The sequence below is a fragment of the Myotis nattereri genome (assembly GCF_964212035.1).
Source record: "Myotis nattereri genome assembly, chromosome: 12".
In the NCBI taxonomy this organism is placed as follows: Eukaryota; Metazoa; Chordata; class Mammalia; order Chiroptera; family Vespertilionidae; genus Myotis; species Myotis nattereri.
Window position 1 is genome coordinate 58,124,409 of NC_138087.1, and position 14,337 is coordinate 58,138,745.

Sequence of the window (14,337 nt, forward strand, 5' to 3'; positions counted from 1 at the left end):
AATATCTAGTTATATAGATACTAGAGGCCCTGTGCACAACATTCATGTACTGGGGGCGAGGGGGTCTCTCAGCCCAGCCTGCACCCTCTCGCAGTCCGGGATGCCTCCAGGGATGTCCGACTGCCAGCGTGGAGCAGGCTTAAGCTGGCAGTTGAACATCCCCTGAGGGGTCCTTAGCATTGCCGCCACCGCCGCTCGCTCGCCCATCACCTGTGAGCCCGGCTTCTGGCTGAGCGGTGCTCCCCCTGTGGGAGCACACTGACCATCAGGGGTCAGCTCCTGCATTGAGCGTTTTCCCCCTGGTGGACAGTGTGCATCATAGCAACTGGTCCTTCTGTCGTTCAATTGATTTGCATATTAGGGTTTTATTATATAGGATCATTAGAATTAATAATAACATCATGTTTCCACTTCAGTTTTAAGTGTATCTTTTGGTGCCTACTATGATTAGGATTCAGAATGAAATATGGCAGAATGCCTACCTTACACTCATGTGTGCTGTCATGTGCTATTATGTGCATAGTTATAATATCTCCAGGGTAAAATTATACACAGCCTATAAATGAACAAAAAATGTAGTACACATTTGTATATATAGTGAACAATTATTTTCTCCCCAACTACAATGAGAGTAAATATATGTGCTGAGGACTCAGAGAGAATGCAAAGATACGAATCGGGGAAACGTGGTGTTCAGTGGGGAAAGGAGTTGCTATAGATAGAGTTGGCCAAGTCTTGAGCATTAGAGTCTGTTAAAGTAATTGTTTCAACTGAAGAAGAAGCAAATAGCGAAGGCTCCTAGGAGCCAGATATAGAAACGATGGTAGCCATTTGGTGAAGAAATGTAGAGGTGGGGATCCGGAATATTTTGACGATCAGCTACCAGTTATCTAGAAGTTAATGATTAAGGCACTTGCCAGGGACAGACAGTAGTTTTGTAGAATATGATTTCAGATACTGCTGGTGCAGAAATATGTTCCCTTTTTTCCCACTCAGTGAGTGAAAGTAGTCATATTCATACTACAACCAAGAAAATACTTAGAATCTGGGGGTATTCTTTGCCTTAATAGATGCTATTGCTTTAGAAGAAGCTGTTTTGTCTAGAGAAATGGCAGGAGCAGGACAAAGATCAAGAGTGAGGACCAGGAAGCTACCACTAGCTCAGTGACAATAACTATGATATCCCTCATGTCACTAGACTTGGGATTGCAAAAGATCATATAAGAACAGATTTTTTAAAAAAATATATTTTATTGATTTTTTTTACAGAGAGGAAGGGAGAGAGATAGAGAGTTAGAAACATCAATGAGAGAGAAACATCGATCAGCTGCCTCCCGCACATCCCCCACTGGGGATATGCCCGCAACCCAGGTACATGCCCTTGACCGGAATCGAACCAGGGACCCTTCAGTCCGCAGGCCGACGCTCTTTCCACTGAGCCAAACCGGTTTCGGCCAGATTTTTTTTTTTTCATTGATTTTTTTTAGAGAGAGTGGAGGGAAGGGGAGTGGGAGTGGGGAGAGAGAGAAACATCCCGTAACCTCCCAACCCAGGCCAGGGATCGAGCCTACAACCGAGGTATGTGTCCTTGACCAGGAATCAAACCCAGGCCGACACTCTAACCCCTGAGCCAAACCAGCCAGGGCAAGAATAGATTCTTATAATGGGCTGAAAGCTGGTGTTAGCAGTTAAAAGAGTGAGAAAAGAGGGAAAAAAAAAAAGAAGTATAACAGCAAACAATCTTCTCTTTAAAATGAGCCTGTAACAAAAACTCAAAAATACATGAAGAAAGCAAATGATAAGGAAGCTAACAATATTCAGATCATGAATTCAATCTTAGTGGAAGAACACAAGGCAAAAGGACAAGCCACACAAAGAGAAGTTATTTGCAAAGCCAAACAAGAGTTAGTATCCAGAATATGTAAATAAATCCTACTGATCGGTAAGAAAGACAAATAGCTAAGATGGGAAATGAGTAAACAACACAAAAAGGCTATTCACAGAAGGAAGAAACAAATAGCCAACAAATATATTTAAAAATTCCACCTCAAACAGGGAAATAAAGATTAAATCCATAGTGAAGCACAATTTTATGCCCATTTTATTGGCAAAAGTTGGCAAGTCTGACAAAACCAAGTGTGGCAAGGATGTGAAGTAGTAAAAATTCTCATACTTTACTAGTTTGGAGTAGCTACTTTAGAGAGCAATTTCAACCCAGAAGTTTCAGAAATTCTTGTACATTTACCAGGAGATATGTATAAGAAAGCGTATTACAATATTGTCATAATGGTGAAAAATGAGAAACCTGCTAAACATTCCTCTAGAGAATAAATAAATGCAATATATTGTTTTCACATGACAGGATACTTTCTCCAGTAAAAATGTATAAACCAAAGCAACTTGTATAAATCTCAAAAATATTGCTTTGAATAAAAGGTGGCGAGTGATTCCTACAGCACTATTTGTATAAAGATTGGAAACATGTAAAACAATATTATGTACCTTATGGGTACATATATTTGTAAGAAATAAAAGTATTAAAACTTTCATTGGAATGATACACACAAATTTAAGAGAATAGTATCTAAAGAGGGAGAGAAGGTAATGGAATTGGGAAACCGCAAAAAGGGAACATTAAACATATCTGTATGGCCTGGCCAGCATGGCTCAGTGGTTGAGCACCAACCTGTGAACCAGGAGGTCACGGGGTTTGATTCTTGGTCAGGGCACATGCCCGAGTTGTGGGCTTGATCCCCAGTGTGGGGCGTGCAGGAGGCAACAGATCAGTGGTTCTCTCTCCTTATTGATGTTTCTATCTATCTCTCTCCCTTCCTCTCTGAAATCAATTTTAAAAAATGGAAAATCTAAAGTAAAATATCAAGGTACTTCACCCAGAAGGTCTGTGTTATTGTTATTAAGATTTAATGACTATATTTTTTCCTTAAAAAGGAGCTCATCTTCGAGAACTGGGTGAACAAAATACTGTGCGAGTTTGAAAGTGGCATTCTGGGTTGGTTTCTCAGGTTCATTTCAAGTTCTGTTCTCCAGGACAGAGAATTTTTCATCCTCTTTAACCCTTTTAGATATTATGCTCCTTCTCATGCATCTAGGGCAGTGATGGCGAACCTATGACACGTGTGTCAGAGGTGACACGCGAACTCATTTTTTTGGTTGATTTTTCTTTGTTAAATGGCATTTAAATATATAAAATAAATATAAAAAATATAAGTCTTTGTTTTACTATGGTTGCAAATATCAAAAAATTTCTATATGTGACACGGCGCCAGAGTTAAGTTAGGGTTTTTGAAAATGCTGACACGCCGAGCTCAAAAGGTTCACCATCACTGATCTAGGGGGGAAACCCAATGTTATAATCATTTGTATTATTTTAAAAAAAAGAGAAGTTCTTGGTGTTAACAATTATGGGGAAATAAGAGGAGGATTATGACTACCTAACAAAAACAAAGCAAAACATTCCGTGTGCCAGAGACATGAGGAAAATTTTTCACATTTCAGTGACATAACAGACCTGGTCATATCTGAGTTAATGTCCTTTTAGTGACTAAATCAGGGCTTTCCTGTAACTTCAGCTCTCTCACTACTATGTTAACCGTCAGCTTCTTAAGAATATACATTCTTTTGATCTATTATCTCCTTATTCTTTTACTGTTTTCTACCTAGTCAAAAATGACAAAAGGGGATCCTAAAACAGTCTACACTCAGGATTAGGAGGCCCTGGGTGGTCCTAAGCGATGATTAACTTCCAAATGGTCCCCAAAGTGTTTGCATTATAAGAATAAACCTGAAAACCTAAGAAGTCCCAATTTCAAGCAATAGTGAGGAAATGTTTAGACAATTTGGTTTATAGGAAGCAAAGTAGCCTGTAACAGGGTCCCCAGAATCATACAACCTTTAGAGAGTTATAAAATCAGCTTGCTATCTCAGACTAACATCTTCTCCTTTCCCACTGACACTAGAAATATTCTCCTGATTTTGGCTCTAAGAGTTGTCCTTCCCCTGTGCTCATTCTTAGAATTGAATTTGCATACACTGGGCATTTAATAAATACTTGTTCATGAGACCAAGGAAGTTGACCTTGATCCAACTGGATTATATTGTTTCTAGTCCCAGCTTTCTGATGTGTCTCTGTCCTATCAAATAGGAGAAGCTGGCCTGAACATATAGCTGACCCCTCCCATGACACCTGCTAAATTCCTATTGGGTATGCCCTTGTTGTTTCTATAGTATCAGTATCTGTAGGTAAAATATAGACATCCTACTCAATGTAAACAAAACAAAAAATCAGAAATACCATTATTTATAACATTCCAACTATTTTTATTCTTACTTCTCCCTAACCTTGGTTTTCTCCTTAATCACTAGCTGAATTACATATACCATGTACAGTCATATTTCCTGGTCTACCAGCCCTCTATCGTGGTCACTCTTGGTTTCACTTGGCTGTCTATATTTTGTTGCCTGCTCCACACTGGAAAACTGTTCATAATATCAGTAGCAAACATTTACTGAGCATTTGCTTTGTGCATTGTTCTTAGAACTTTACAGATATTATCTTTATCATTTCATTTGCATAATAATCTCAGGTACTCTTATTATTCTTATTTTATAGATTAGGAAGTAGAGGCACAGGAAGATCTTTGTAATAAGTCAAGTGCAAACATTTTACTGTTGTCTGCTTCAGAACAAAGCTCAGTAACTGTTTGTTGAATGAATGAGTAAATCAGTTATTACTGAGATGTGCCATGTAGATAGAATTCCCAGAATAATGTAAAATGTAAATATGAAAAGTACTGTGTCTATAACTCAGTAGTTACCCCATCAACATATTCTAATTTCCTTTTCCTTCCCTTTTCCTCTAAATTTCAGAATCAAAATAATTGTCTGATTGAATATTTTTAAAAGGTCATGATGAATTATTCTGTAATATTTGAAATGCTATGCTCAAAAAGGTCAACCTTTTTATTTTTTAGTGTGAAATACCACATAGATTTGTTTTTCCTTGGGCACCTTTTCTTCTTTCAAAGAAAAGATGGCAAGAGATTTAGAGCAGGGTGCCCTCTTGAGGAAAATTTAGCACCTTTCTTTTCAAAAGTTGACACTGGGCGAAATGAGAAGTCCTGATAAATGATGTCTGCTATGAATGAGGCTCAGATACATGAAATATTAAAAAATAAGAGTAACAAAATACCAGATATCTGAGAATTAGGATTCTGTTATACTTGATGTAGCAACTGTAAGAATTTTTAAATAAAAACAAAACCTCTAGAAGATATCTCATTTCCTCTTATTCACTCAGAACTTCAAGTGATGTTTATTAAATACCTACTTTGTGCCAGGAACACTGCCAAGCACAGTGGTCATTAAAACATAGCCTCTGTAGCTGACAGCTTGTGAGGAAGATCACAGTAGAGGGAACAAACACATGTATAGGTCATTATAAACTGAGAAAAGTATATGAATGGTGAAAAGGGTGCGAGAATAAAGACCAACATAAGGTTGGTCTACTTTGGGTGGTCAAGGACAAGCCTTTCTGAGAGGAAATAGCTGAGCTGAGCCAGTTTGCTTTTCAGTATGTTCCAAAGGTGGGGAACCTTTCTTTCCAAAGGCCATTTGGATATTTATTTATAACATCATTCTCTTAATATATTCACTTAATATAAATGTATGTTGCTATGAAAAAAGCTCCTAGATATATTGAATTTCGAGTTCCACCTGCGGTTGCCTCAGCAGGGCCAGACCAAATGATTTCTCAGGCCTTTTACCGCCCACAGGCTGGACGTTGCCCACTCCTGGTCTATTCCAAGTCTGCCCATCTGATAGAGACAGTCATTGTTGCTTTTAATCTTTATTGTTAAAAGAATTACGTATGTCCCCTATTTTCCCCCATTGACTTCTCGCTCACTCCCAGGCCTTCACCACACTACATATGGGTTATGCATATATATGCACACAAGTTCTTTGGTTGATCTCTTCCCACCCACCCACCCTAGACAGTCTTATGGACCCCTTTTCCTAGCCTTGTTCTTTATCTCTTCCCCAATTCTTTTTTATAATTTATCTTTATTGTTGAAAATATTACAGATGTTCCCTTTTGTTTTCCCCATTGACCCCCTCCATAGTGCACCTCCCCTCCCACCCCAGGCCTTCACCACACTATTGTCTGTGTCCATGGATTATGCCCATATGCATATATATTCTTTGGTTAATCTCTTCCCACCCAACCCATCCCCGCCTTCCTTCTGAGATTTGTCAGTCTGCTCCATGCTTCTATGTCTCTGGATTTATTTTGTTCATCAGTTTATTTTGTTCATTAGATTCCACATATGAGTGAGATAATGTGATACTTGTCTTTCTCCGACTGGCTTATTCTGCCCCAATTCTTGAGCTGGGTTAAATCCTGTCTCTGCCCTTCGGACAAGCAGGCAACTCTCATTCATCCTTTGCACCTCGTTGTTGCTCTAACTGGTCTCCTTCACACTAGAGCCTCACAGTCTTCACCCAGAGGGGGTGGGGGCGGGCGGGGGGAATGCTTAATTAACAAATGTCTTCCTTACTTACACTGATAACCCCTCATAGTAGAACATCAACGCATTATAATCCTAAACGGCCAAATTTCCAATAAGGTTAAAGGTGGAGAGGATCGCAGAAAGTGAAAAGGACCCATAACCCTGCCATTGTGCTTTAACTTTGAATAGGGAGAGGTAAAGGGGCATGAAGTAGGCAGAGACCTTGGTCATGCAATACAGTTGGGTCATGTTGACTTTGAAATATCTGTAGTACTAAGCATCTCCGGAAAAACCTCAAAAGAACTATTTTTTTGTAGGGTTTTTTTTTTTTTGGTTTGTTTGTTTGTTTCAAGGCTCCCATATTACACAGACATACTATACTATACAATAGCCCCCCCCTTATTTGTGGGGAATACAGTCCAAGACCCCGGGTGGATGCCTGAAACTGAGGTTACCACTGAACCCTATATGTTATGTTTTTTCCTATACATACATACCTACGATGAATTTTAATATATAAATTAGGCACATTAAGAGAATAGCAATAACTAATAATAGAACAATTATAGCAATGTACTGTAATAAGAGTTATGTGAATGTGGTCTCTCTCTCTCTCTCTGATAACAAGATGGCTACTAAGTGCCTAGTGGGTGGTAGGGTATGTGGCATGACTACAGTTAAATGAAGGGGTGATTCTTGACTCACTATATAAAGAGATGATTCTAGTCCCAGGCAGGACAGAGCTGGATGGCACAAGATTTCATCACATTACTCAGAACTACACACAGTTTTATGAATTGCTTGTTTCTGTGGTTTTCCATTTAATATTTTGGACTGCAGTCACGGAAACCACAGAAAACGAAGCTGTGGATAAGGAGGTACTGTTCTATAATGATTGACAAGGATCCCCTCCAGTGTGTTGCTCTACCCTTGTAGTTGTTTCTTTTTCCAGATGAGTTGATTCTATCAAATTGGAGGGTTTAACTGATGTGGAGAGAATTGCCTCAGATGGATGGCCTGCTATGACTTCTGGGTTGGTGTTTAGGTGACCTATGAGTCAGGAACCCGAAGTGTGAACAAAGTGTGCTTCTACTTCAGTTGTACCTGTAAATAGCTGTCTTCCAGAAAACTAGCACCTCCTCCTTATCAACCAGATGACTGTGAACAACACATTTAACCCCTTTGAATCTCACCTGTAAATTGGGGTTTAAAATCTCTGCTTATTTCACAAAGTTACCATATTTTGAATATAAATAATATGTGTTATGTTGGTCAAAATGTGCTAAAGATAATATACTTATTGCTGCTACTATATAGCAATTTGGAGAATACACCAAAAAACATTAAATGTACAAACTCCTTTGACCCAGTAAAATTGGTTCCTGATAATTTACTCTTATGAAAAATTTTAAGAAAAAACAAACCTGTTTTCTTCTATAAAGAAAACATTGGAAATAATATTAGAATGGTTAAATAAAATATGTTGTTTTATAAAATGAAATATTGACCAGCAACTATGTAAACTAGATGCATATGGAAAGGGGCTAGAAGGAAACATGAAAAAAATTAAACAATTGAAAGAGTAGTAGAACTTTAAATATTTTCCTCTTATTATTCTGAATGTTATTATTGCAGCAGAATAATTACAATACTTGAAACACTTTAAAATTTTAAAAAATTTGCCCATCCGATGTGGCTCAGTGGTTGAGCACCAACCTATGAACCAGGAGGTTGCGATTCGATTCCTGGTCTGGGCACATGCCCGGGTTGCAGGTACCATCCCCATTTTGGGGCATGCAGGAGGCAGCCGAGCAATGATTCTCTCTCATCATTATGTTTCTCTCTCTCTCTCTCCCCCTCTCCCTTCCTTTCTGAAATCAATAAAAATACATTTTTTAAAAATAATAAAATTTTAAAAAATAATGGCCTCAGACTAAATTTCCTCTTACCGTCTCTTGTTTTTTATTTAGGGAAATTATCGTTTCATGAAACTCTTACTCACACGTAGAGCGAATTGGATGCAGAAGGATCTAGAAGAGATGACTCCTCTGCACTTGACCACCCGACACAAAAGCCCCAAGTGTTTAGCGCTTCTGCTGAAGTTTATGGCGCCAGGAGAGGTGGATACACAGGATAAAAACAAGGTAATGGGGCGCCAAAATAAAAGACCAATAAGAACAGGAAGCATGTGCTTCCTTTTATAATATGAAACCTCAAGGAAGAAGGCAGGAATTACCCCTCATACACATGATAGAAGAACTCCCAAGTCCCCACATGCCCTAATAAAGTATTTCACTTAAAGTCTGTCATTTTATCCTCCTAGCAACCATGTGTAGGAGATAGTACCATCTTCTTTATACAGATGGAGAAACTGAAGCTCAAGAAGATTAAAATTCTGTCCAAGATCCAAGTGGTGGGACTAGAATTCAAACAGAAACCCCTTATTGAACAGCTGGTTGTGATAGTGACCATGGTGTTAGATTTGTGGTGGCCGATGGATAGTTATTTCCTTTTGGTTCTAGCATCCGTCCTGGCATTTGTTGCTATGATTCACTATCTTCCCTGATTTTGAAGTTTAACATATTGTACACATTGGTCATTGTAATAGACTGGTTATTTCTCTGATCGTTTTTTATAGGGAAAAAATGTAGTCTTTAGTTAGACAAGTTCAATAATCCTCTTTGTTTTAACCAGGCACTTAATTATAGAGTCTTGCTAACTGTAACACTCCCATGTAATTAAAACTCTTATGATTACATCCACAGTGTTTATATTCAATAATCCGTTCACTCTCATAGTGTTCTTTGTGTAGTTTTCTGATTTTGTTTAGTAATCAATCACATAATCCAAAGCTCTGTAATCAACTTTGTTTTACAGCATACTGTAGACCAGTGATGGCAAACCTATGACACGCGTGTCAGAGGTGACACGTGAACTCATTTTTTTGGTTGATTTTTCTGTGTTAAATGGCATTTAAATATATAAAATAAATATCAAAAATATAAGTCTTTGTTTTACTATGGTTGCACATATCAAAAAATTTCTATACGTGACATGGCACCAGAGTTAAGTTAGGGTTTTTGAAAATGCTGACACGCCGAGCACAAAAGGTTCGCCATCACTGCTGTAGATTAATATTATTCCTAACTCACAGCATCTCCACAGTGCTAATATTTTACTGAAAAAAAGCACTTTGATAAATCCACAAAGAATACTAGTCACTTAAGAAGCTATGAATTTCTTTGGGCTTTATAATATCTTCCCCAAATATTCTAGAAACTTCCTACTCTCTTCCAATATTAGTATATGATTCTGTATGTAACAGGGATGGGAGGTTATCCAGTGAGACAGGTGGAAAATGGAACTCCACAGTCTAGGCAGGCACAGAGAAGAAAGCGAGACAAATGCCTAGAGCAGTGATTCTCGAAGTATCTGGGGGTAAGGATCAGTTTCTTTCATTTCCAATCTGTCACAGAGCAATAATTTTATGACATATAATATAAATGCACAACACCAAAAGAACAACCAATTAAAAAGGGGCCTAAAACTTGAATAGACATTTCTCCAAAGAAGATAGACAAACAGCCAACAAGCACATGAAAAGATGCTCAGCATCACTATTTATTAAGGAAAAGCAAATAAAAACTACAATAAGATAGCACTTCATACCCTTTAGGATGCAATTATTACGTACATACAAAAATAAGCGTTGGTGAGGCTACAGAGAAATTTGAACCCTTGTGCAGTGCTGGTAGGAATGTAAATTGGTACAGCCACTGTAGAAAACAATACGACAGTTCCTAAAAATTTAAACATAGAATTACCATATGACCTAGTAATACTCTTTCTTGGTGTACATCCAAAAGAATTGAAATCAGGAACTAGGACAGATATTTGTACATCAACATTCATAGAAACATTATTCAGAATAGCCAAAAAAATGGAAACAACTCAAATGTTCATTGACAGCAGATCGCTGGATAAACAAAAGGCAGTGTATACATACAGTGGGATATTATTCACACTTTTAAAGGAATTAAATTTTGACACATGCTACAATATTGGTGAACTTTGAAGACATTAGGCTAAGTGAAATGTCAGACACGAAAGGAGAAATTTTGTCTGATTCCATTTATGAGGTATCTAGAATAGTCAAATTCATAGAGACAGAAAGTAGAACAGTGGTTGCCAAAGCCTGGGAGGAGCTGGCAATTGGTAGTCATTGTTAAGTGGGTATGGAGTTTCAGTTTGGGAAGTTGAAAAATATTTTAGATGTGTGGTCTGATGGTTGCATAACAATTTGAATGTGCTTAATGCCACTTAACTGTACACTTAAAAACTGTTAAAATAGTGAATTTTATGTTATGTATATACTAGAGGCCCGGTGCACAAAATTCGTGCACGGGGTGGGGGGTGTGTGTCCCTCAGCCCAGCCTGCACCCTCTCCAATCTGAGACCCCTAGAGGGATATCTGACTGCCCATTTAGGCCCGATCCCAGTAGAATCGGGCCTAAATGGGCAGTCGGACATTCCTCTCACAATCCAGGACTGCTGGTTCCCAACCGCTCGCCTGCCTGCCTGCCTGATTGCCCCTAACCACTTCTGCCTGCCAGCCTGATGGATGCCTAACTGCTCCCCTGCTGGCCCAATTGCCCCCAACTTCCCTTCCCTGCAGGCCTGGTCACCCCAACTGCCCTCCCCTGCTGGATCTGTCACCCCTAACTTCTCTCCCTTGCCAGCCTGGTTGCCCCCAACTTCCCTCCCCTGCCAGCCTGCCCCCCCCCCAACTGCCCTCCCCTGCAGGCCTGATCACCCCCAACTGCCCTCCCTTTCAGGCCTGGTCCCTCCCAACTCCCCTCCCCTGCCAGCCTGGTTGCCCCTAACTGCTCTCCCCTGCTGGCCTGGCCCCCCCCCAACTGCCCTCCCCTGCTGGCCTGATCACCCCCAACTGCCCTCCCCTGTCGGCCATTTTCTGGTGGCCATCTTTGACCACATGGGGGTGGCCATCTTGTATGTTGGAGTGATGGTCAATTTGCATATCACTCTTTTATTATATAGGAATTTTACCAGAGTAAAAAAAGAATTACTAGAAAAATAAAAACAAAAATATAAAAAATGCAACCCCAAATTTTTTACTCTTAGCTTCAACAGACATAATATTACATTTCAATAAATACATTCAGAATATACATTACATGGGAAAAGAAAAGAATTACAGAAATTGCACATGTTGTTTACTGAAAATATAGTTATAGGCAATTCATTGCTATTGTATTTGTGACTTTTTTTGTTTTGCAGTTATTACTAAATAAAAGGTAGTAAGTTAAATAGTGGTTCTTTATATTAAATGCCTATAGGTACACACTGAATGAATACCATCCTACATAGTAAAAGCCTAATATGCTAAGTGTCCGACCGTTTGTTCATTTGACGGTTTGACCAGTCGCTATGGTGCACACTGACCACCAGGGGGCAGACGCTCAGACCAGTAGGTTAGCTTGCTGCTGGGGTCCGGCCGATGGGGACTGGGCGAGACAGGCCAGACACGCCCTGGAGCCCTCCCGCAGTCCCTCCCTGGCTGGCCCTGATCAGCCCTGAGGGATCCTGGATTGCAAGAGGGCACAGGCCAAGCCAAGGGATCCCATCAGTGCACGAATCTGTGCACCAGGCCTCTAGTGTATATATAAAGTGTTTATTGTGACAAATGAGCTTGGTTCCTGCTGTTAGATGACCTTATTCTAGATTGGCTTGATGACAGTGCTACTTTTGTCTCCTTAATAAATCTCTTGGCAGAGAAAGCAGTCTTACTATGGTATGTTGATGAGCATGAAGAAGAGATTTTAAAGTAATGTCAGCCCATTTCGAATGTTCATTTTTAACTTTTATCTGAAATAAAGCAAATCTTGCTGTATTTTCCAAATGTATCTTTTATCAGTAACTAGGTCTAACAATTTATCATGTAAAATTATAGCTAAATTTATTCTTTGATATAAGAAAATAATTCCAGATCTATGATTTCCTATGCATGATTTTTTAATAATAAAATTCAAAACATTGTGTCAAATTATGAAGTTGTTTGATACAATATGAAGATCATCACTTTGTTGACAATTATTCATAAATTATTGGGCTGCTTTTCTCTTTCTCAGTATTATCATTCCTTAGTTTCTGATTACCTGAATGCCTGCCATGAAAAGGACAGCAGATGTGGAGGCAGACTGCCCGTGTTAAAATCTCAGTTTGGTCACTTACTACCTTTATGTCCTTGAGCAGAATACTTATCCTCCTTATGCGCAGTTTCCTTATCAATCATGTGCAAATTCAAGGGCACTTTCTCCCAGAATTGTCATGACAACTACATGAGATAAAATACATAAAACTCTTACAACAGTGCCTGCTACACAGTAAAAGCCTGGGAACAATGGGTCATGTATTGTTACTGTTGTTACTATTTTAAGAATCTCAATTTTGCAGCAAACAGCTCTGCATTGGAGTGCCTACTACAACAACCCTGAGCACGTGAAGCTGCTTATCAAGCATGATTCCAACATTGGGATTCCCGATGTCGAAGGCAAGATCCCACTTCACTGGGCAGCCAACCACAAAGATCCGAGTGCTGTGCATACAGTGCGATGCATTCTGGTGAGTACCACGGTGCTGCTAGACCCAGATGGCCTTTCTAAAAACTATAAATTAAAACAACAGAGAAATTCCTTTTATACCTACAAGGGGAAAGTATAGTAAACTTGATAATACTAAATGGTTAATTTGTGCCAGCATTTGGGGAAACAAAAACTTTTACACATTGTCATGGATGTGTTCATTGGAACAACTATTTGAAGAACAGCTTAACAATTCCAGCTTAGTAATTCCCCCTCTAGGTTTCTAGTCTTGAGAAACGTATGTGCTACAAGCGGACATGTAAAGGAAGTGTGTTCATTGCAGCATGATTGTTAATAGTGGGAAAATGTAAATAACCTAAGTATCCTTCAGTAGGAGAATGGGTAACTACATTGTGGCTTAAAGATTAACTAGTATCAACATAGATACCCCAAAATATAGTGTTGAAAAAAAATTGCCAAAGGATGGATATGCAGTGTATAATGCATAAGTGTAAATATTAAAAAAAACACACATACAAAATTTATGTATTGTTTATAGTTGTATACATAGGGAGCAAAGAACAAAACATACAGCTTTAGCTCAATCCATACCAGATACACAAGCACAAAATATTATACCTATTCAATCTAGATAGTCAGTGAATGGTATTTATTATATCTTTTCTATACTTTTTATGGTTAAATATGAAAATAAAATTGTATCACTTTACTATGCTGAGAGAGAACATAAGGTTTAGAAAACTACTCAGTTAATACGTCAGATGTGTTTTATTGAGGATATATGTGTCTGAAATCTCTGGTTCCTTAAAAATAGGATGCTGCTCCAACGGAGTCTCTACTGAACTGGCAGGACTATGAGGGGCGAACACCTCTTCACTTTGCAGTCGCTGACGGGAACATGACAGTGGTTGATGTCTTGACCTCATATGAAAGCTGCAATATAACATCTTATGATAACTTGTTTCGAACTCCACTTCACTGGGCAGCTCTACTAGGTGAGTTGAATGTGACTCAGAAGATGAACAGTAGGAGGAACTGTGTGAGCATAGGAAACTTTTTCTATGCCTTCTCTTTTCCTAACTCCCATCTTCCATTTAATTATTTATATTTCTAATTATGTGGCACCATTTTACACCTAAATCCCTCTATTTATGCTTAAATTTTAATAATGTGTGTTCTGTCATATA

The 14,337-nt window shown here is 38.9% G+C and overlaps 1 protein-coding gene across 1 annotated transcript in view; it reads left to right on the top strand.

Moving 5' to 3' along the window:
- Window positions 1-14,337, top strand: part of INVS (inversin) — a 119,786-nt gene that overhangs the window by 56,095 nt on the left and 49,354 nt on the right. The window contains exons 3-5 of the mRNA XM_081103571.1: window positions 8,498-8,671; window positions 13,002-13,169; window positions 13,965-14,145. Of these exons, the coding sequence (XP_080959697.1) occupies window positions 8,498-8,671; window positions 13,002-13,169; window positions 13,965-14,145 (523 nt within the window). The remainder of the gene's footprint in view (window positions 1-8,497; window positions 8,672-13,001; window positions 13,170-13,964; window positions 14,146-14,337) is intronic.